At 47.4% G+C, this 22,939-nt stretch overlaps 1 protein-coding gene across 4 annotated transcripts in view; it reads right to left on the bottom strand.

Annotated features, from left to right (window-relative positions):
* CREBBP (CREB binding protein) overlaps nt 1–22,939 on the bottom strand; it is a 127,112-nt gene that overhangs the window by 53,950 nt on the left and 50,223 nt on the right. For 3 of the 4 annotated variants that reach the window (XM_058710573.1, XM_058710574.1, XM_058710576.1), the window contains one exon: nt 15,142–15,318. The exons of the other annotated variant lie outside the window; for it this stretch is intronic. In XM_058710573.1, coding sequence (XP_058566556.1) covers nt 15,142–15,318 — 177 coding nt within the window. The remainder of the gene's footprint in view (nt 1–15,141; nt 15,319–22,939) is intronic. 4 annotated transcript variants of the gene reach the window in all.

Raw genomic sequence — 22,939 nt, 5'->3', positions numbered from 1 at the left:
TGACCAATCACAGCCCAATGCAAATATCCAATACACCAGAAGCACCGGAGCCAGTGTGGATCTCATTATCTTGTGACCAGAAGGACACCCTCACTCGTTACCTCTCCTCAGAGAATAACAGGACACTTAACACGACCCTCTGGTACAAGTGGTAATGCTCGTGAATTGCTTTGCCTTCTATTAAAATTTCAATGGACAATTTTTCTGACAATTGTTTCAAAAAGTGTCTGATGATCTGTTAATGTACAGAAACAGAATTTAATTGCTTTCATCCTTGCAAACTAACAAGCCGGGGCGACCATGCCTCTTGACTGCAAAGCAAAGGGAAAAGGGGGCCCAAGGAGCCTTCTTACTCTTTGCAGATGGCCGATGCCCTTCAGACAAACTCCATGACACTCAAGAAGCGAGAGGAATGGGACACTCCTAATATGCAACAACAGAGTCCACAGTACAGGGGCTGCTCACCTTCTCTTGTGCAGGGACCTGGAAGGGCTCCCAGCCCGTTTCCCAACACCCCCTGCCTCCCCTAAACCACACCACCTCTCGCACTTTTCAAATTAAGAGTCAAAGCTATCTATCTGTTGGGGCGACTGGGTGACTCAGTCAGTTAAGTGTCTGACTCTTGATTTCAGCTCAGGTCAGGATCTCACAGTTCGTGGGATCAGCCCCACGGCGGGCTCTGCACTGACAACAGAGAGTCGGCTTGGGATTCTCTCTCTCCCTCTCTCTCTGCCCCTCGCCCACTTGCACTCTCTCTCTCTCTCTCTCTCTCAAAATAAATACATAAACATTAAAAAAAGCTACTTGCAATTAGGAGAAAAAAACTATACAAATATTTTTTAATGAACCAAAGCTCATTTTTAAAAACTTACAGGGTTTTCTGTTTGGGTTTTATAAGAACTCAGAAAAGCCTCAGAAGCACAACTCCTGGAAGCCTAACTATGGTCTAAAGAAAAAGCAAAGTCCCAACTGAGAAGTTGAGCATCCTGACTGGAGAAGCACTTAACTTGTAAGAGAAAAGAACTTCTCTTCCTTATGTTTATTTTTTGCTGGTTACAAAAGTATTAAATACGTGCTGCAGAAAATGTGAACAGCAACAGAGTTATGAAGGAAATAATTAACACTTGAAATCCCAATATCCAGGAGTCCACTGCTTAAGAGTTGATAGGTTTTTCTTCTTCCAGTCTTTTCATCCATGTACACGCATATGTACGAACCATAATCGATAGTCTTGTCCCCTCCCCCGCCACACACACACACACACACACACACACACACACACACACACACACGACTTGGTGTCTACTTCAGGCTCTGTCCATATCGTTGTTTCATACGATATGACAGCATGATTTGTAATGAGCATACGGCTATACATTTATCCAATCTCCCACTGCTCAACATAAACCGTACCCTCACCCTTTTCTTGCAACTTAAATACAGCTTTGATAAATAGCCTCTGACTATGCCCCCAGCAACATTCAGTACTGATGTGAAAACTCTCCTCCTCGATCAGCTTACTCCCCCAGAGAGAAAGCCCAACCAGAAATCAACAGGAGTGGACAAATGCAAGAGGACCCTTGTTTAGGCCTCTCTCGTGCATTTATTACCAAAATTTCAAATATACAGTGAAGTAGACCAGTAAGGATACCATTATACACCTAACAAAAGGAACGATGCTTTAATACCCGTTAATACTTAGTCCATGTGCAAATTTCTCCAGTTGTCCCCAAAACACCTTTTAGAGTTGGTTTGCACAGATCAGGACCCGATTAAAGTCCATGCCCCATATTTGGTGGTGGTTGTTAAGGTTCTTCATCTACTGCCTCCCTCCCCCTTTTATTTTTTTCATGATGCTGACTTGTTGAAGAGACCACATCAGTTGTCCTATTTCCTAACATGAGGAGCGCCTGTACGGCTCAGTAGGTGGAGAGCCTGACTCTTGACTTCAGCTTGGGTCACATCTCACGCTTTGTGAGAATGAGCCCTACATCGAGCTTTGCACTGATGGTGCGGAGCCTGCTTGGAATTTTCCCTCTCACCCTCTCTCCAAATAAATAAACCAACTTAAAAAAAAAAAAAAAGAAAAAGAAAAAAGAACTGAGATGTAGTGACATGTGATACTCAACATCTTTAGAAAAAAATAAGAATATAAAATACAGAAATGCTACATACAAAGATATAAATCGTATAAAAGTCAGGTAAAACTCCTAACCTTATAATTAAATTATAAACAGACTGCTTTTGGGGCGCCTGGGGGGCTCAGTCAGTTAAGCATCCGACTCTGGCTCAGGTCATGATCTCGCGGTTTGTGAGTTCGAGCACCGCGTCGGGTTTTGCGCGGACAGCTTGGAGCCTGGAGCCTGCTTCGGATTCTGTGTCTCCCTCTCTCTCTCTGACCCTCCCCTGTTTGTGCTCTGTCTCTTTCTCTCAAAACTAAACACTACAAATAAATAAATAAACAAACAAACAAACAAACAAACTGCTTTTAAAGTTACTAAAAATTAACGCACTGTGTCTCATTTGGGATGTTCTTCAGCATGTTTTGAACTATACTGACCATACTCTGAAAGCCCACCACGTCGAAAGAGCATGGATGCAAAGTACAAGGCGCACGTGTGTCAGCAGATGCCTAATGAGCTCTACACATTGCAGACAGGGTCCCGGACAAAATGGAACGGAAGACCCGTCTCGGGTGCCTGTGCTGGCCGTCCCGAGGACTTCGCACACCTGCGCAGGGCTAGTCCGGGGAGCGAGGCGCGTGGAAACGCAGGACACACTTCAGCACCTCCATTCACAGACCGATGTCTGAAGAGGACGAAGGAGCTACACAAACTGCAAGTTTCCCGAAATCTGTCAGAAACGCCCGTCAGGGGCTACCGACGACTTCTCTGCTCGGTGCTCCCCGCCCAGGCGGGCCGGGAAGTGAAGGAAAAGTGCTCAGGCGAGAACCTCCCTTTAAACAAAAAACGCTGCCATGTTGTAAGTTCGCTCAGAAGAAGCGAATACGTTTTATGTACTTTTGCTTCTGTAACAGCCAAGAAAATTCTGAAAAACAGTAAAAATAAAGGGAGAACCTATCTTGCCAGACACCAGAGGTACAGAGCTACAAAAGACACGTGTACACATGAAATGAGCAGACAGATCATCAGGTGTTGTCTCAAACCGGACAGCGATGGCAGCAATCTGTGACCCCTGCACCAACCTACATATAAAAATCAGCTCCAGGTGGATTACAGTGAACACAGATTAAAGGTGATAAAAGTACTAGAAAAAAATATAGAATATTTTTAGAATGATGGGAAGAAAAAGTGAACACAAACAATAAAGTTTAAGTGAAAAAACTGAGGAGAAAAAAATAGTTTTTTTTTAGAAGCAGAAATAGTCAAAAGACAGGACCACTGCCAAAACTGATGACATGGTGTCAAACTGTTGTCCAGAAAGGTTGTGGCATTTGTTATCCTAGAAAGAGCTCTGAGGAGGAAACAATTTAAAAATGTAACTATTCCGCTAAAAAGTTTGGGGGAAAAATGTACCGGCACCTTAACCGAGGACACACGAGTAAACAGCAAACGTAAAACATGTCCTGTGCCTCAGTGCCAGGACCCCTGGACAGAGTCAAGAGTCTGCCCAACCACTAGTGTGAAGAGGGCAGGCCTGGACACTCACACGCAGAAGCGCCAAGGTGGGCCTTCCTCACGTCATACTCAAATATTAACTCAAAATGAACCGAAGTCCTAACAGTGAGCACTGAAACCACAAAACTCTTAGAGAAATTGTAAGAGATTTTCATGACCTTGGATTAGGCAGTGAGTTCTTAGATATGCCACCAAAAGCACAAACAATAGCCAACAACAAAGATAAACTGAATGTCATTAAAATTAAATACGGTTCTGCTTCAAAGGCCACCCATGAGAAAGTCAAAGGACAGCCCGAAGGATGGGAGAAAATCATAGATGTGATGGGGACTTGCATCTAAAACACACCAAGAACGTTCACAACTCCATGATAAACAGACAAATAATCTAATTTAAAGATGGGCATAGGACCTGACTGCTTCTCCAAAGAAGATATACAGGGGCGCCTGGGTGGCTCAGTGGATTGAGCGTCCGACTTCGGCTCGGGTCACGATCTCGCGGTATGTGAGTTCGAGCCCCGCATCGGGCTCTGTGCTGACTGCTCAGAGCCTGGAGCCTGTTTCAGATTCTGTGTCTCCCTCTCTCTCTGACCCTCCCCCATTCATGCTCTGTCTCTCTCTGTCTCAAAAATAAATAAACGTTGGGGCGCCTGGGTGGCGCAGTCGGTTAAGCGTCCGACTTCAGCCAGGTCACGATCTCGATCTGTGAGTTCGAGCCCCGCGTCAGGCTCTGGGCTGATGGCTCGGAGCCTGGAGCCTGTTTCTGATTCTGTGTCTCCCTCTCTCTCTGCCCCTCCCCCGTTCATGCTCTGTCTCTCTCTGTCCCAAAAATAAATAAAAAACGTTGAAAAAAAAATTTTTTTTAATAAATAAACGTTAAAAAAAATTTTTTTTAAAAAAAGAAGATATACAAATGATCAATAAACACATGAATAGATGCTCAACATCATCAGTCATCAGTGCCATTAGCCACCAGGGAAACAGAAATCAGAACCACAATGAAATACAACTTCACAACCCCAGCAGGATGGCTACAATCAATGATGACAGACAGATAGACAGAAGGAGACAGAACACGTGTTGGTGAGCCTGTGGAAAACTGCACCATGGAGCCACTGTGGAGAGCAGTCTGGCAGCTCGTCGTAAAGTTAACCTAGGGTCACCAAGAGACCCAGCATTCCCCGCCCTCCCCCCCCAAGCATCTACCCAAGAGAACCGAGAAATACGACCACACAAAAATGTGCACACAGATGTGTGTAGCAGCTTTATTCCTAACAGCCAAAAAAACAGAAACAACTCAAATGCTCATTAACTGATGAATGAAAAAACAAAACGTGAAATATCCAAAATGGAGTATTATTCAGCCATGAAAAGGTACTGACACGTGCTACAGTATGAACTCTGAAAACATCATGCTCTGTGAAAACAGCCAGTCACAAAAGAGCACACACTGTATAATACCATTTCTTTGAAATATCTAGAATAGGTAACTCTACGGGGGCAGAAAATACATTACTGGTTGCTTCTGGCCCGGGGGCGGGGGGGGTCACGGAAAATGAGGAGTGAGTGCAAATGGTACAGGGTTTCTCTTCAGGATGACAGAACTAAAATTAATTGTGGTGATGGTTACAGAATGCACTAAACACCAATGAATTACACACTTTCAAGGCAGGAACTGTATGGGGTGAGTTATATCTCAATAAAATGGTTTTTGGAAAAGCTCTCTCTCACCATCAAAAAAAAAATGAAATTAAGATAAAAAGGCATTTTTCACCTACCAATCTGACCAAAATAAAAATATAACTGGTATTGATTAGGCTATACAGGAAAAAAAAAATCTCAGGTGCTGTGGTGATGATGCAACTGAGGGCGAACTCTGGAAAGCAACCAGCACCCAAAAGGAAAGTTGCACTGCTTTGAACCAGCAGTTTCACTTTTTGTAACTTACTATCAGGGAGGTAAGAAACTGGACTAGCACATGCACATGTCTGCGCAAAGACAGGCCTCGTATCTTGATTAAATTATTGAAAGTGGGAACACTTCTAAATCCTGTAGGTAGACTAGTTAGTTCAATTATGACTATAGACCTATTGAAATAATATGCAGCCATGAAAAATAAGGCAGACCTTAAGCGACCCCAGTCAAATCCATGGGAAGAAAGGCCCAGCCAAACTCCGTCCAAATCCTTGACCCCAACCCCCGCAAAGATTGTGAGACGTAGTGAAAGGATTGTTACATGAGGATAATAATAAAAATGGAGACCTTTATGCTCTCATGAAAAGCTGTCTATGTTAAACATATTAAACTAAAAAAAGGAAGTTCTAAAATAAAACCATAAAATCATTGTTTTTCCTTATTAACTTTTTATGTTTGTATCTGTTCTTTAAAAAAACCTTGTTACAGGGGCACCTGGGTGGCTCAGGTTGGTTAAGTGTCCAACTCTTGATTTCAGCTCAGGTCATGATCTCACGGATTGTGAGTTTGAGCTCTGTATCTCCTCTATCCCTGCAGAGCCGGCTTGGGATTCATTTTCATTCTCTCTCTCTCTCTCTCTCTCTCTCTCTCTCTCTCTGCCCCTCCCCCACTTGTGCTTTCTCTCATTCTCATTCTCTCTAAAAAGTAAGTAAATAAACAACAGCAACAAAAAATAACTTAAAAACTTTCTTATGATTATCTGGTGGTCATCCCTTCACAGGGGTGAGATCATGTTTATAATTATGTATGGTTTGAATGTTTTACAAGTGTCTACCTTTTTTTTTTTTTTTGGTTAAAGACAATCTCCCACTGGTTTTCTTGTTTTCTTTTTTTTTTTTTTTAGGTTTATTTATTTATTTTGAGAAAGAGAGAGGGAGAGGGAGAGGGAGGGAGAGACAGCATGTACATGCGCACAGGGCAAAGAGAGAGGGAGAGAGAGAATCCCATGCAGGCTCCAAGATGTCACGCAAAGCCCGATGCAGGGTTCGAACTCATGAAATGGGAGATGGTGTTCTAGGCCGAAACCAAGAGTTGGATGCTCAACTGACTGAGTCACTTATGCGCCCCGCGTCTACCATTTTTATAACCAGAAAACATTCTACATTGGAGAAAAAAGAAAGCAGAGGAATCAGTAGAAAACACTGAAGATTTAAATTTTAATATAAAATTTAAAACCGTCAAGGTCCCAGGTCCCAGAAGGTGATTAAGATGAGTATTTTGTAATGCAAAGGTGGTAAAGGCCTTTGTCAAAAGAAAATATAAAGCAGTGCTCCCTAACTAATCCCCAGTAAAACCTCTTGAAACACAAATTCCCCATTCCTCCCTCCCAAAGACTATGATTCACAAAGCTGATGTGGAGCCAGAAGCATTTCTATTTGTTAAAGTTCCACAGGGGAGTGCTTTATCGTTTTAAGCTTTATACTTTTCCAGATTTTCCAAAATGAACATGCATGTACTTTTACAGTGAGAAGAAAACAAAACATTTAAAAGAAAAAAAGCACACGGTGAGTCTGAAGCAGTGGCAGACGGTTCCATAAAGGCAAAGTGCCAGAGGCCAGACTACCAAAGAATTGACAATTTCTCCACGACCAAATCTGCTGCGAACAAATGCAAAGGCAATCAACAAACTAGGAAACAATAAGTGAAACACACAAGACAAAGCCAATGATCACCAGGTATTCTGTCTCTTCCTCTTGGCCGGTCTTTACTTCTCAAGTTCTCTGTGCCAGGCTCTGTGTTCAGCGCCCAACAAGCAGCAGCTCATTTAATACTCAATTGCCAAGGGAGGAACTAACTCAGGGCCAACCCCAAGTTACAGGAGAAGTAACTGGGGCCCAGAAGGGGGTACCATATCCAGGCGGCATGCCTGGCGGTAGGAGCACAGTGGGTGATGGAGCAATTGAGTCCCCCCAGCTCTTAACCTCTCTGGAGCTTACCTTGACAGAGGGCTAACCACCTTGCTTTTTTGTCAAGTGTTCTAAGAGAATCTAACAGAAAAACTGGAGAAAGACAGGAGCTAAGCCACTCAAGGAAGAAGTGCAAGTCTCTAAACCTAAGCACTTTAATTCTCACTAGTAATCAAAGAAATGCAAATCAAAATAAGGAAATACCATTTTCTCCTATCAAAGGACAGAGTGACAACCCCAGCCTCAGGAGAACTGTTTCATACTGGAGCCGGGCACGCAGCTTTTGCTGCAAGGCAAAATAACAGTATCCAGCAAAAGCCTTAAAATACAAGCAGTACGCATTTGTGGAACTTGAACGAGTTCACATGCAATTCCTCATCATGGAAGGAGGAGGTGAGTGTGCTGGAGAAGTCACAACGGTTCAATCACGATTCTACCCTGCATGTGAACACTGTAAGCCAGGAGTCACCGCAGGTCAACACAAAGCGCACTGGCCCACAGCTGCGGGGTGTAGAGCATGCTCGCCCCCTCCAGGTTGTGCTAGATCTGGCCACATGCTCTTTGCATGTCACCATAACTCAGTCACCATTCACACCTCTGTCCATCAAACAAACTCGAAAAGCAAACCTTTTATATTTTGGTATTCCTTAATATTTCAAGGAATCTAACAAGTACTTTTATCAGGATTGTTATGGTTACATAGTTGAGGAAGCGGCACCAAACCCATTTTTCTATAAGCCCTGTATCCTAGCCTAAGGATACAACCACAGATGTGCATAAGCAGTACATAGAATAAATTTTATCCTGGCGTTCTTCCTAGAAAAAAGTTCTCGTACATTACGTGTCCAAGAATAGGCTGTCACGTCTGCAAAGACTAATGCAAACAGTACACAGTAGGAACTGACCAAGACAGGACGGCGTGAAAGAGCGTCCTCTCTCGCGCCCATATCCACGTGAGGCTGGGATTCCCGGAGATGGCCCAAATCTTCCACATCTCCACTGGGGTCCAGACCCACGCTCCTCTGACATCCTTCCTTTGGCCCATCTGGAAGCTTTACTTCTCCCCAACCTCCACTTAAAGTCAGAAAATGACACCAAAGCAAACACCAGGTGGGACACACAATTGCTCTGCAAGATTTGCCTGTTCTGATTCCCCCAGAAGGACCCTAGAACAGCTGGGTCCGCAAAGCTTTGGAGTCATAAAAATAAAGAAAACGCTCATTAAATGCACACAGCGATCAAACTGGGGAGAGGTGATAATCACCTTTGAGATGGTAAAGATCAACTAGCAAGAAAAAGAACATAGCTGTTCAGATAGATAGACTTGTTCTCTTCGTTTGCTTAGTGCTTACAGATTTTAAAAAATAAGAATACTTTACAGTTTAAGATTTATTTGTATTTTTTTAAAGATTTTATTTTTAAGCAATGTCTTCACTCAACGTGGAGCTCGAACTTACAACCCTGAGATCAAGAGTCACATGCTCTACCGACTGAGCCAGCCAAGCACCCCTACAATATAAGATTTAAATCCCAAAGGACAATAACTTAAAACGAACAAGTTGGACAAGAATGATTTTTAAGTAATCTTCCAAATAAGAAATACTGTGATTTTAGAACTGAGAACAAATGGTTACAACGAGAAAGAAAACATGATGGATGAGCTGGGGACAGGGGAGGCCACAGGCAAGGGACTGACCACTGGCCACCCCCATGACTCCCTCCCCCAGCCTCAAGGTCACTCCTTCTGAACCGAAGTCAGTCTGCCCAGGAGGGACAAGGGGGGGCAGAAAGAGAGAGAAAGGGAGACACAGAATCTGAAGCCGGTTCCAAGTTCCAAGCTGTCAGCACAGAGCCCAATGCAGGGCTTGATCTCACAGTCTGCGAGATCATGACCTGAACCAAAGTCGGACGTTTAACCGAATGAGCCACCCAGGCGTCCCAGAAATATTCTTCTTGAAGACTTATTACAGTAAGTTTTTGATAATTTAGCAAATTCCTCATGTGACAAATCTGTGTCCCGCCAGAACGACATAGCTGGGATGGGGCCGTTAGCTGCTTGTGGGTGGCGAGCATTCTGCCGTGGCCCTTGCGGGGCTGTCTGTGCGTCTCGGAGTTGTGTCTCTGTTTCTTAAGGTGTGTCCGTGGACCCGCTGCGACAGAGTGCCGGGCTTCCTGGTCAGAATCTTTTAGAGAAAGGGCGGGAAGTCCCTGCTTTTGTGGTCGCTGTTCAGTTTCTCCTTTCTCGGTTTCCCAGTTCTCTGACCCTCCCCTGCGGGCACACGCCTCCACTGGCCACGTTTGCCTTCCATGGACAGATCTGGATCAGCAGCCACCTGGGGGCCTCGCCCAAAGCTTCCACTTCAAACTCCTGTGACACGTGAACAAAGTGCCTCCTAACACATTCTTGCGAGCAAATTTACAAGTTAGTAGCACTCCTGATTCCCTGCATTACAGCTTTGAGAACGGGAAGGCTCCATAATGGAGTTCGGAGTTTTTGTCAAGAAGCAAAGAAAACAAACGAACAAACAAAACCCCCAGACCAAACAAGACCACCACCCTGCCCATGAACTTCCTATCAGTACCCTCGCAGAAGCCCGCATCCGGGAGCCCCAAAGGAAATCCTGCCGCAGAAGCTGGTGAGGAGGCCCTTCGGTCACTCAACTTTCTCAGATTAGACACACCCAAGATGTGCCCCACTTCTAAACAACACTCCATTAAAAACAACCCGGGACCTGTCCTGAAGGTCAGCCATGACCTAATTGACAAATCCAGTCCCAAATGAGGCCTGAGTTTCCCTCCTTCCTGCAAATGCTCCCTAGTTCTCTTGTGTTAGGACTTCTTCGGGTGAAAATGGCAGAAAGGACAACGTCACCAAGAACGAGGGGCCTCCCCTTCCAGAGCATTGCCCTGGAACTTCTCCCCCTCTGCCTCCTCACACATCGTCGTGCACACTCCTCCTTCCAGATGACCCACAGGGACCTCAGTCCCAGGCCACACAAAGACGACCTAACCTCTACCTGTAGCCAAATCTTCTCCTGTTCTTTTGTCAGTACAATTTAAATAATGAAAAAACCCTTAGAGCCATGAAAGCTCTCCTGGAAAACTATACACTGAATATGTATGTTAACAGTTATGTCACTCTTATTAATTTAGATGATGAACAAGTAAAATAACATACATAGTGTTTTTTATTAGATCTAAATCTTGATGCTTTGTAAAACACATCCTGATTTCAAAGACACTACAATCCGGAAAAAAAGTGCATCTCAGAATCATGAAATACAGTAACACTGTGATAAAATTTCTAACTAACTTAAATAATCTGTAAGAAGTTAAGAAATTACAAACACAATAGCCAAAGTTAGAACCGTGATGAGACACATGCCAATTTGCTTTTGAATATTATGCCGAGAATCTATACACCCTCAACCACGGCCCTCGCTGCACCAGGGACTCTAGGCCACAGCACATCCCAGCACACGTCCCGGAGGGTCAGAACAGCTGGGAACCCTGTGGGTGACAACAGAGCACCCAAGGGTTCCCATGACTGCTGACTTCAAAGAAAAAAGACCATCCCGTAAACTGACCCGCACATCCCGGGGACACTCTCCTGCCCTCATCTGACTCACCATATCTCGGCAGCCACCGGTGCCTCCTGTTCAAGTGCTCTCCTCTCTCGGCTGCAGGGAGAGCAGCCCGTTACCCTGCTTCTCCTCCACCGGTCTCGCTCCCAGGGATCTCCCGCTCCCTGTGGAGTGGGACCACGGCTGCCCTACTTGGACGCTCACCCGTTTGCCTGATGCCTCCGCCTGGACATCCCACAGGCATCTCAAGAGGAACACAGGTGAAGTACAGTTACAAACGCCCTCCCCTCCGTCACCTCCTCCTCACCCATCTCCAGTCTGTTTCTCTCCCAGCCCAGTAAATGGTCCCACCACCCACCAAGCCACCTTACGTGGCGGCCCCACACTTCCATTCCAATGGCAAACCGTGTGTGGTCTCCTGGACCCTCCCCTCTGTGATCAAGTGTGTCCTCTGGCGTAGACCACGCAGCGATCCCTGCCACCCAAGGCCCTCCCTGAGCTGGTCCCCGCTTGGCCCCCAACATACATGCACAGCGCTCTGCCCTCACTTGAGAGCTGCCGTGCCCGCTGGCTGCCTGCTGGCTCCTACACAGCCAGTGCTCTCCCAGTGCCCCGGGGTCTCTGTGGCTTCTGCCACAGGTCCTTCTGACCTCGCCCTTAAATGTCCCTGCTGGGTCTGGCCTTCTCTCCAATGGCTCATCTAAGGAGGTCCCCACATCAACCTCAACCACTGCCTGCTACTCAGAGCTGCTGGGGCAGTTTGTGTTTGTGATTATTTGTTTTCAATCACCTCACCACCTCCCAAGTTTCCTGAAAGAGGGGGTGAGCTCTACATCACCCACCCACACCTGCATCCTGGCGTGCGGGCCGAGAGGAGGTTTTCAACAAACGGGGTGAATTAAAGGGATGGCTACATCCTCAGCCTTTCTCAACAACTACCCAGGATGCTGGAATCCTCCAGAAACTAGGAGAGGAGAGAAGCCAGAGCCCCAAAGCCAACGACTAAGTGGCTTAAAATCACTCCATGAAGAGCTCCAACCAGGGCACCAGGGCTCTGATGGGACTTGTCCGCCGCACCAAATCTGGCTTTGCTTTAAAAGCTGATTCCCCAAAGCATGACAAAACACACAAATGAGATCAAAGCTTCCCATTCTTTTTCATTAAAGACACCCAGTTTTTGCTACCTTCTTTCCCTCCCTGTGCAAAACAACAAATAAATTAAAAAAAAAAAAAATCAATGGATTCCAAGGGGCAGATACAATTTGGAAAATCCAAGGAAGAGCACAAGACATGCTGAAGGAAGCAACGGAGACAGACTAGAGAGGGGTTCCCGGTGACTTGGGGCTACAAAAACCACACCAGGCATTATTCAAAAGAGCTTTGGGCTTTGCAGACAGGAGCTACGTAGCCTTGAACAAATCAAAGCTCCTCAGACCCTCAACTTCCCCATCTGTAAAATGGGACGTGTCAAAATGTCTTTTAAGAGGCTGGTGCAGAAATAAGGTCAAGCGCAGGGCATGAGGACGCTCAGAAAGATGGCAGGCCAACTACGCGCACTTGCTGTCTCACGTCTCTGCCAGTCCCCTCTGGTCCCCATCCCAACAGCACCAAGGCTGTGACTGGCTCACGCTCCTTCACAGACACACGCTGGTCAAGTACGCCCCGTGCCCTCCAGGTCAATGTCTGAGGACAGCACTCAAAGCCCGCCCTCCAAAGGCACCTGCTGGAGATCTCCACGAAGTCCACACGTGCCCCTGTGGGAAAGTGGAGCTAGGCAAACAGTGCAGCTCCACAGACAATACTTCCTCAGTTTACCCTGACATTCTGATAAGGCTGAGGGGGTAGGGGTGAGAAAGAGTGTGTGGTCGCGACGGAGGGGGGAGAGGGAGAGAAAAGGGCGGATGGGGAAAACTGGTTTCATGTGTCAGGTGTCACAGACACAGAGGAAAGCTGGAGCGCTATTGCTACGGGCCCCCGACCACGTCCCGGAGCAGGCGCTCTCAACTGGGGCGATGGTGCGAGGGACAAAGGGCTGTGAGCAGACGCCGGGTGAGGAGCACAGGACACAGGATAGACCTCCCAACAGGGAAGGGTCCAGCCCCAAACGTCCCCGGGGCCAAGGGGGAGAGAAGCGCTGTCCCAGACCAAAGGGCTATCGCTATGAGCCCCGGCCCAGGTGAAGGGAACCAGAAGCCTCTTTACGCTCCAGAACGAACCTGCCCCTGAGGTGCACACCACAACCAGGAATTCGGTCACTGCAAGCAGGGGGGCAGGCAGGCAGGCAGCATGAGGCAAGAGGACTCTGCCACCAAGCTGGAGGCGAAGGAGACGCTGGGGAAGGTTTGGAAAGAGAAGAAAGGACGTTAGCCGGGGTTTCCCAGACCACAAACGGGGAACGCCTATACAAAAGCACACACTCTCACTCCACGGCCAGGCGTAGGCGACAGTCGCCAGCACCGGCGGCCACACAAGGAGTCTGGAAAAGGAAGAGCAGGAAAGACCAGGGAGAGTGTGGGGGCTGGGTCCCGGCTCGCTGCCCCGGAGCTTGGAGGGGTCGACCCAGGGAGCAGCAGGGGTAGTTTCGGGTCCTGGATATGCACAGCTGAGAACAGCACGGTCCTGGCAACAAAATGTCACTGCAAGGAGAGCAGCAGATCCAGGGAGATTACAGGGAGATGATCAGAAGAAATAAAGTAGTATAAACTTTAAATAGTTTGAGAACAGATTTTATTACTTGTAGCCTCCTTTTCTTAAATTTTTTTTTTTTTTTAATGTTGTTTATTTTTGAGAGACCGAGTGTGAGTGGGGGTGGGGCAGAGAGAGAGGGAGACACAGAACCCAAAGCAGGCTCCAGGCTCTGTCAGCACAGAACCCATCGCGGGGCTCCAACTCACAGACTGCGAGATCATGATCTGAGCCGAAGTGGGACGCCCAACAGACTGAGCCACCCAGGCGCCCCCCGCCTTTTTTTTTTTTTTTTTTTTTTTAAGAACAAAGAATGTAACAGAGGTAACACTTGATCAGGACACCTCGCTCTTACCACTCCGCCCCTGTTTCCGACAGCCTCACAACTTTCAGGACTCTAAGCAATGTCCACTTCTTAGTTTTGACAACTGCACCAAGGTTACAGAAGATGCTAACTAACATCAGGAGAAGCCAGGCAACAGATATACAGGAATTCTCTGTGGTATCTTCACGGCAGACATTTAAGTAAAAAGTTTTTAAAAATCGAAAGACAAACCAAACATTTTACTTTTCTGAATGTAATCTGCTGGCTCTCCTCTGAGCCTTTCTAAACCACCACGGCACAACTACCTGGAAGGCAAGCTGGGAAGGGCGGGTTCCCAGCAACAAGCCTGGGGAAGGAGACAGCGGGCTGTTCCCGGCCTTGACTGACCACCAAACGCACACCAGATTCTCAGCCACTAAGTGTGCACTGCACGGTGAAGTCTGACCAAAGAACACACTCCCCCCTTAGCGTTTGGAATTTTAAAGCATTCTATTTTGTGGTGCAAAAGGAGCTATTCTCCCATTTCTATCTTGGTGAGTCAGGCTGAGAGGCTCCAAGGTTAGTTCCTATCTCATAGGTGGGAAATGTCAAGAAGGAACACGTGTGAAACCACCTATCAAGTTGGACACGATACCCTTCTCGCACAAACACCACACAGTCCTCTGGACATAAATAAATGCCCTTCGTCTGTAACACAAATCGATGGGCTTCTCTGACAGCCTCAACCACCAAGAGGAAGCGTGAGAAAATCCCAGCTCTCCTGCTCCACTACCTGTCATTCGCAGGTGCGAGCCTCCTCCTTGCACCCCGGGAGCCGAGGAGGACTGGCTAAACCATCTCTACCTAGCCTCTGCTTGCCAGCTCATCGAAGAAGACATAAGCTCACTGAGAGGGTGCTCCTCATGAGAACTACATTTTCCTATCACCCATGACACGTGTCCGGTTGCAGACCTTCACTGTCAGCATGACACACCCCACACACCAGAGCACCCACTGGAGACCACGGCCAGAGAGCCAAGGGCAACTTACCATGTTTGGCACGTTGGTGACGGAAGGATTCTTGATGTCTGTAGGGAAGGGAGGCAAACTATTGACCATGCTCTGTTTGCTGGATAACTGGGGGTTCACTCCAGGGGCTCCCATTTGCTGCCCTCCAGTTTGACTAAAGGGTTGTCCAAATGGACTTGTGTTACCAGCCATTCCCATCTGAAACAAAAAGAGGCAACATCAGCCGTCACGACACGGTCACGTACACAAGGAAGGGCCTCAGAAATGCTCCCTTTGACCCAAGAAAGCAAAAATCACTACTCCTCGTGAAACCCTCATTTCGATTATAAATTAAAGGCTCGTTCTCGAGGTTCGTTCTGCATGACGAACAGCGTGACTTGCTCAAGCGGCTGCACACCGAAGGCGGAAGACGCAGGAGCTGCCGGCAACAGCTGTCCGCCGTCCTCTCCGGCATCAAAACGAGAACTGCTGTTTCCACCCTCCCCCACACCCCGCACCCCGACAGGGGCAGCAACACAGTGAGAAAATCATCCGGAAGACAAAAGCTTCCGGAATCTCTGACAAAGGGGAGCTCCTTGTGTTTAATGCTAGCCCACTTCTTTCAGGTTTCCCCCATCAGTTTTAAACTCCATTTCCATTCATTCAAAACACACACACGAGACACGTTGACAAAGGAACAATGTAATGTCTGGGATTCACTTTAGTACTCCCATGAGGCAAGGGGTAGAGGCAAGAAGGGGGCCTAGATGAGGAACGACTGGCCACATGTTGCTTCCTCCTAGCCAGGTGACACGCGTGTGTGTGTGTGTGTGTGTGTGTGTGTGTGTGTGTGTGGAGGGGTGGAGGTTGTCACATTACCTTCTCTAAGATCACACGTCCGAATGTTCCATAAAGAAATTCTTCTTTTAAATTAGTGAAACAAAGTAAAACATACAGTAGCTGAAGGCGAGAACAGGAAGGAAGAGCCCCCACCTACGCCCCCCTCCAGCTCCAGCCGATACAGGAGTGAGCTCGGGAACCCCACCTGCCCTCCGGAGGAACAGAGACTGGCTTTTCTCGCCTGCCTTGCTTTTCCGCAAAGTTCTAGCATTCTACCTATTGCCTAGTGCTCGCTCTACTTTTCTGGTATCTTGGTGCGTTTGATGTTTGGGAACTGGGAGGAAGGGGTCCCAAGGGAAGACCTCCTAGGGATCAATCAAGAAACTGAATCGGTTCTCCCCAGCAGCCCCACACCGGGATGGCTGCCTCTGTCGGGGTAACTTGCACTCGTTCCTCCTACGGACCCCGATCTCACTCGTAAGGTGAGTGTCCTGAACAAGAAGAATTACATGATATCTTTCAGCTCTAAGATTTTAGGTTGCAGACAAATCAATGCTTACCACAGCTGACCCTTTCAGCTGAAATGTCCACATAAAAACACAAATAAAGACAAACCAGCAGAACCAAGAAGATCTCGCTCCTGAGCACTTACTTTCAAGTGCCTTTTTCAAAGTGAACATATTCCAGTTGCCACTTTTGCACTATTTGCTTTCCCTGAATAAATGGAAACAGATTTAAACTCAACTGAACTTCAAATTTAACTTGAGTAACTGGAAAACAAAGTCTTCACAAAGCCCAGTAACGAGGCTCAACACTGAGCTCAGAGGATTCAAGCAAAGACAGCACATGGTAGCTCAGGAAACTTAGTATGTTCTGAACCAGGTTCCTTCCGTTGTTATCTGGAACTCTGAAGAACTGAAACAAGAATTTGGATTTTCAGAAAGTTTTGCACAAAATTCACTCACGTGGTAATTATTGCTTAGAATTTGTTTTACTGCACAAAAATCTACCGTGAACTCGTCCTCACGGTCAGCAGTACTTCCTGACCGCCTGCTGCGAGCCAGGCCCGGTTCAGAGCACGCGCAGAGACACCATTTTCCCACCAGTTACGGAGCGCACTCCTTAAACCCACCAATGTGACAAACCAGAAAATCAATGCTGTCGTGGAAGCTTCTAGCGTCAACAGACCGAAGTGGGCAGCAGTGAGAGGGTGGGAAGGAGAAGTAGCTGTCCTCCTACTCGCACCAACCGTCCAAGGTCAGAGCGAAGTAAACACCAAGAGGCCGTTGAGCTCCCAAAGGGCTTCTGTGAGTCTCAAAGTTCACCCCACCTGGTCTGAAAAACCTATTTCTATGATCATCTTGCCAGGGCGAAAGGGCGGTGAGTAGGTGGTGTGCTTGTTTGGGTACTAGCTCTGGGCAGAGCACTTTCTAACTGGCTGAACCAAGAGTTGCAGAGTGTGTAACGCATTCTGACAGAATTTACCAGGAAATTCTTGTTAATTTTTCTTCTTAACCATCCAATAATGAAGGAAACTGTCTCAATGTGGTTTTGATCCTCACGGGGCAAGAAGCAAGGTAAAGTCAAAGTCAAAGATCACAGACAGCAGGTAAGGAATGTCCAGTTCACCGGGGACCATCCTTAGCCTGTGACGACAAACACAGCTCCAGAGATCAAGCACAGTGAGCCCAGGCTCTAAGGCAGAGCTCCACCCCCTCGGTCCAGAGCCAGCCCCGGGCTGACCCTCCCCAGTCAGAGCTAACAGGGGGACCAAAGGACAGTCTTACAAAGGGCCGCGCCTCCCATCTCCCCCGTCCTGGACCGTCTCAACATAACCTGGTAGAACTAACAGCTGCTCTCCAGTCCTGGCCTACAGCTTGGGGTCAAAACTATTTGCTTCTAGAGACTTGCAGATTTCTGAATTTCTGTTCCATACTTACTCTCCTTTGACCAGACTGAATATATGTGGTCCCGAATCTAGGTTTACACACATTTTTAGCATCGAGGCATAAAACAAAGTACTAAAATCAAAAGGTCTAATTCCAATTAATAAACATCTTCATGTTTGTTCTAATTTCCCAACAGTTTTTTGACAACAACTTAGTAAACCGGGCTCTATTTGCAACTGAAGTTTATCCAGATCTGGTTTAAGGCTGCTAGAGAACTAGCATGTAATCTTTTCAATAAAATTCAGAAGGCAGAACGGCAGCACTAGGAAACTGTTCAATTGATGGTGAACGAATGAATAAATTAAAGCCTGTGGAATTGATGTCTACGCTCTGCCTCACTCGGCAACAGCTCACACGTGGTGTTAACTCGACTCTTTTGGAGCACCTTAAGCACCGAGTTCAATCTCAGAAAACACAAAAAATTGACAAGGAAGTATGGGAAGCTCTCCCATAAAGAAATCTCAATTAAATAGTGAAGGTCTACCACGTCTTCCCGTGAAAAACCACTCTTGTGACCAGGAGTGTCACTCATGTGAAAACCTGCTCCCTCCGTTGTCTGAGGCTCTCACCTCACGAGAGAAGGGGACAGGAGAACGGCAGTCCCTGTACTCAGAAAAGCGCAAACAAGATTAGAAGGAGGAAAAGTCACTGGTGCCAGACCCTGAGGCTTACCCACACCCCACTGCAAGGGGATGCGGATTATGTATTAGCTGAACCAGGGCTTTACAGCATGACATCCAAAGAGGAAATCTCTCTTCAGAGTTTAGCTCAAGGAACCTGAACAATACCTACACATGCCTTTACTACGGAAACAGTGTCTGAAGCAAACTGTGGTCACCCTGCCCGGCCCATCAATCAGAAACTGCTGAAGCCCTGAGCCGTCTGGCAAGCAGGTGAGTGACAGCCATCTACAGGAGATGGGCAGGTAGACGACGCTTCTCTTTGCACTCTGACAGCCGCGTACTATAGATACAGCGTGGAAAGTACAAAACGCTACGCGACTCTATGGCATTCTTTGCCAAAAATCTGTCTTTGGCACAAAACCAGGATAAAACTTGCCTTCCTGGAACACATCTCCTCTGTGTGCTTGGGCCCTGGCACATAGTGAGTGTTTAACCAGCACCTGGGGGAAGGAACCAAATAAACGAACACTCTAGGAGATCACTGCAACACATGGCTCAGAACGAAATCCCAACGTCAGCCCTGAGGGCAGATGCGATCACAGAACAGCGGACCAGCCACCGTAGCCAGGCCCAAATGACGTCACCACTGGCTGGAAGGGTACTTCCCTTCCAGAAGACAGCCCCTTCTATCTTCTAACACTCGTCATGAGGACCTGAGCTCCTGGCTGGAGCAGACAGGCAGCCTGCTGGCCATGCGAGGAGACTATGCCCCCAGGAGCCGTTTTCACGGGAGGATGATATAGCTCTGTGTCGCAGCACAGCATCCACAGGAGCCAGGCCTGCTGTAAAACGGGTCCTCTACGCTACATCCACTGGGCCAGCAAACCCTTGGCTTTGGTCAGGGCTCCAGGCATGCGCCTCCCAAGGGCCTCCCAGTGATGCAAAGAAATACTGATCTATCAGCCTAAGAGGTCACCACTGGCTGCAAACAGCCTCCTCTGCTGACCTCTGCATGTGGGACAAATATTTTCACTTTCTACTTGTGTCGTGATATGAAAACTATCAACGTATATTAATTAAAAAACAAGCTCTGGCGGGGGGGTGGGGGGGGGGGGGGCGCGTGCCTCGATGGCCCAGTCAGTTAAGTGTCTGACTCTTGATTTCGGCTCAGGTCATGATCTCACAGTTTGCAGGATGGAACCCTGTGACAACAGAGCCTGCTTTAGGTTCTCTCAGTTCCTCTCTCTCTCTCTGTCCCTCCCCCAGAGGTGCTCGCTCGCTCTCAAAATAAATAAACATTAAAAAAAAAAAAAAAAAAAAAACAAGCTCTGGGCTCCAAAAAAACCAGCAAGACTCTCTCCACTCCACTAACCCTGGGAACATCTTTACTACTCATGCAACTCACCTAATCAAATAAGGCAGTACACTGAAAACCAAAGAACTAACTAGGCGAGTTTAAATAAAAAAAACTCCTAACTGTAGAAATTTCTTCCCCAAATAGGTTTCTACAATAGTAGTGACTTCTTGCTCCTTGATAGGAAAGAGGGACAGAGAAGCACTTTCCACTTAGGGCTTCCCCCCCCCCCCCCGCCCAGGCTGCAGCTCCTCCCCCAACAGCAGCAGCCCAACCCCCAGGTGACAGGGCGGTGGGAACAGGGGCTAACCTCAGTAGTCCATGGCAAGGAGGGGGGCTGGGGCAGTCATGCCCTTAGAAATTTTGTGTGCTATGCATTTTGGGGAGAAAAGGTCCATTATAAGATTCCCAAAGGAGGGGGGTGTCTTAAGATCCCCTATAGGTTAAGGATGCCTGCCCTAGGGAAGCCAACTCCCCACTGCCTGTCCCTCTCAAGTCTCAGGGGAGGGCAAGCGCTCCCCACATCTCACACACCCCTGCTATGTATGGGCCTTCTCCAGCAGACAGTCTCTGGTCCAAAGACATCAACCACTCAAGTAAACCACCACCCTCACAAATGAACTCTCCCCAGTTTTCACCTCCAAGCATGCTCTTTTAACACACACTCACGGGAAGGATCAGATCATACCCATTTAGGAGCTAAAAGCCTGATGGGGACAACGCTGCGTGACCAGCTAAGAATATGTGGAAGAGGACAGAGGCAGAGGAGGAACAGCACCGGAGGGAAGATGCTTCCACCGCACGATCTTACTTCGCGTCAACCAGGCCTTTAGAAATGCATTAGGTGGCGACAGACGCTACGTTTGACGTGGTTTCAATGAGACCACTGAACACGTTCTTTTTTCAAAAGCTGAACTCTGTATCCTCGTACCTTGATATACACTTAAAACCACACTACACGGCAGAGCTGGCAGAGGAATTCCTGCTCTGGGGGGCGCTACTGATGCCGGCCAGGAGACAGATAGGAAACAGAACGTGACCGTCAGCAATAAGCTTCGTAGGGAGAGCTGGACAGGTTATCGTTTTCAGGCCGAAGGGCCTCAGAGAATATCTGGTTAAAACTTATCCCTGTGTGGATGAGGCCAGGGTGGTCCAGAAAGGACACAGCGATCAGCTGGAGAACTGACCAGGACGCTCTCCCCTCCTTGCTGAGCACAACCCGTCTCCTCCGGGTACATCTGGATTGCACACGCATGGCACTGGACACTGCTCGACAAGGAGGCTCAGTCCACAAAGACCAGGCGTCATGGGCCAAAGCCAGCCCAATGCCTGTTTTTGAAAAAACAAAACAAACTAAAGTTTTATTGAAACACAGCCACAAGTTAAGATTTCATTCCGTTAGGCAGTGAGCTGTAGTTAAGTGTATGGACTCTGGGGACAGTTACCCGGTCTCAGGGTGGCTCTGCTAAGTGACAGCTGTGTGGTCCTGATCATCCTACTTAAACGTCTCTGTGCCCTGGTTCTGTCACCTCTAAAATAGAGAAAATAGCACCTCCTCTTAGACTGAGTGAAGGTAAAACAAACCCACAAACGTTAAGACCTTAGGACGAGTAACTGACATATAGTAAGCGCTACAGGTGTTGGCTAGGACTCTGCTAACACTGTTTGGGGAGAAATCGTTTTATATTACATACGATTTCTTTCAAAAGTATGCTTAGGGTCATAACAAAATAAATGAATCTTTTTCAGAGAACATATGATGGTGGGAAGTTACTCGAACAGGTAGGTTCAGAGGCAGAGGCCAGCTGGAGTTACTGGCAATGGATTATGAGACACTTTCAGAGAAACATGAGATGAACCTGTGCCAAGCCCCATCCTGTGCACTTAGTAGTCGTAGCAATACTTGTGATGGGAAACTGTGTTCAAGCTGCACTTCCAGTTCTCACTTTAGACTGTTTTCTCTCCTTAAAACCACCACTCGGAATGTTCACTTCAGTCTTAGGACGTATCAGAGGTAATAACAATACAACGCCAGTATACCCTAGGCCTAACCTTCCTGGGTTGGAATTTAAACCAAAACACGGAAGAAGTGGACAAGAAAGAATACGTCCACCAAGAAGAGAGAACGATGGAGCTCCCGCTTATAAGCCGGCTGTGACACAGCAACAAGGGCTCCATCCTGAGGTGGCTTCGACCCAGTCCACGAGGGTCACTAGCCTCTTCCTTCACAGGCTGGCATACACGTGAAGCCACAGACTCAGAGAGGGTGTGCAAAGACAATACAATCTCAAACACTGTGAGCAAACATTTGCCAAATAATTTAAGAGCCAGAAGTATTCATTCTTTTCGAAAATGAACCAGAACTAACCCAGAGTATGGCCATATCATTTGTAAAGCCAAAAGCATTTTCTCTTGGCAACCTACCATTGTTGGGACAAAGCCAAGAAAAGCAGTTTTCATGGAAAGACATGGCTGCATTCAGTTGTCTGCTATCACCCGCTTGCTCTTGGAATCCTTCCAGTACCTCAACTTGCCAAGTCAAGAGTAAGGAGAAATACGCAAGAGACTGCAATGCCAAGGACGTCGCCTGGCTTGTGCAGCGTCACCTGGAGCAAGAGAACTGGGCTGGGGGCCTTGGGCACATGAGCGGCTTGGCCCACCTCACTGGGCTCGTCTCTTACAATGCTGCCAACTTGGAAATTATTCAGGGAGATACACAGCCCCCGAGTCTGGACACTTCCCTTAGACCAATAAATCACAACTGCGAGATCAGTGAGAGTATTTAGCGACTCTCATGGTATTTCACTCGGGTGATATATGACCAGAACGTGACTTAGAAACAATGGAAACTGCTAAAAGGAAGGTGATGGGGCAGCAAATCACTGCCAAGGCCCCAGGCCTAGGGTTCCATCTGTATTCACCCAACTACTCTAAAGCTGCTAGCAACAAAACCAAGGGCCTTAACACAGTCGGCCTACCTGGGCATGGCCCAACATTCAGACACACAGCTCCCGACAGCTCGCTGGCAAAAGCACCCGGCCAAGGGCAGTGGGAGACTGTAATCCCGGTGTTGT

Source organism: Neofelis nebulosa, chromosome 18 (assembly GCF_028018385.1).
Source record: "Neofelis nebulosa isolate mNeoNeb1 chromosome 18, mNeoNeb1.pri, whole genome shotgun sequence".
In the NCBI taxonomy this organism is placed as follows: domain Eukaryota; kingdom Metazoa; phylum Chordata; class Mammalia; order Carnivora; family Felidae; genus Neofelis; species Neofelis nebulosa.
This window is presented reverse-complemented; position numbering and strand designations above follow the sequence as displayed.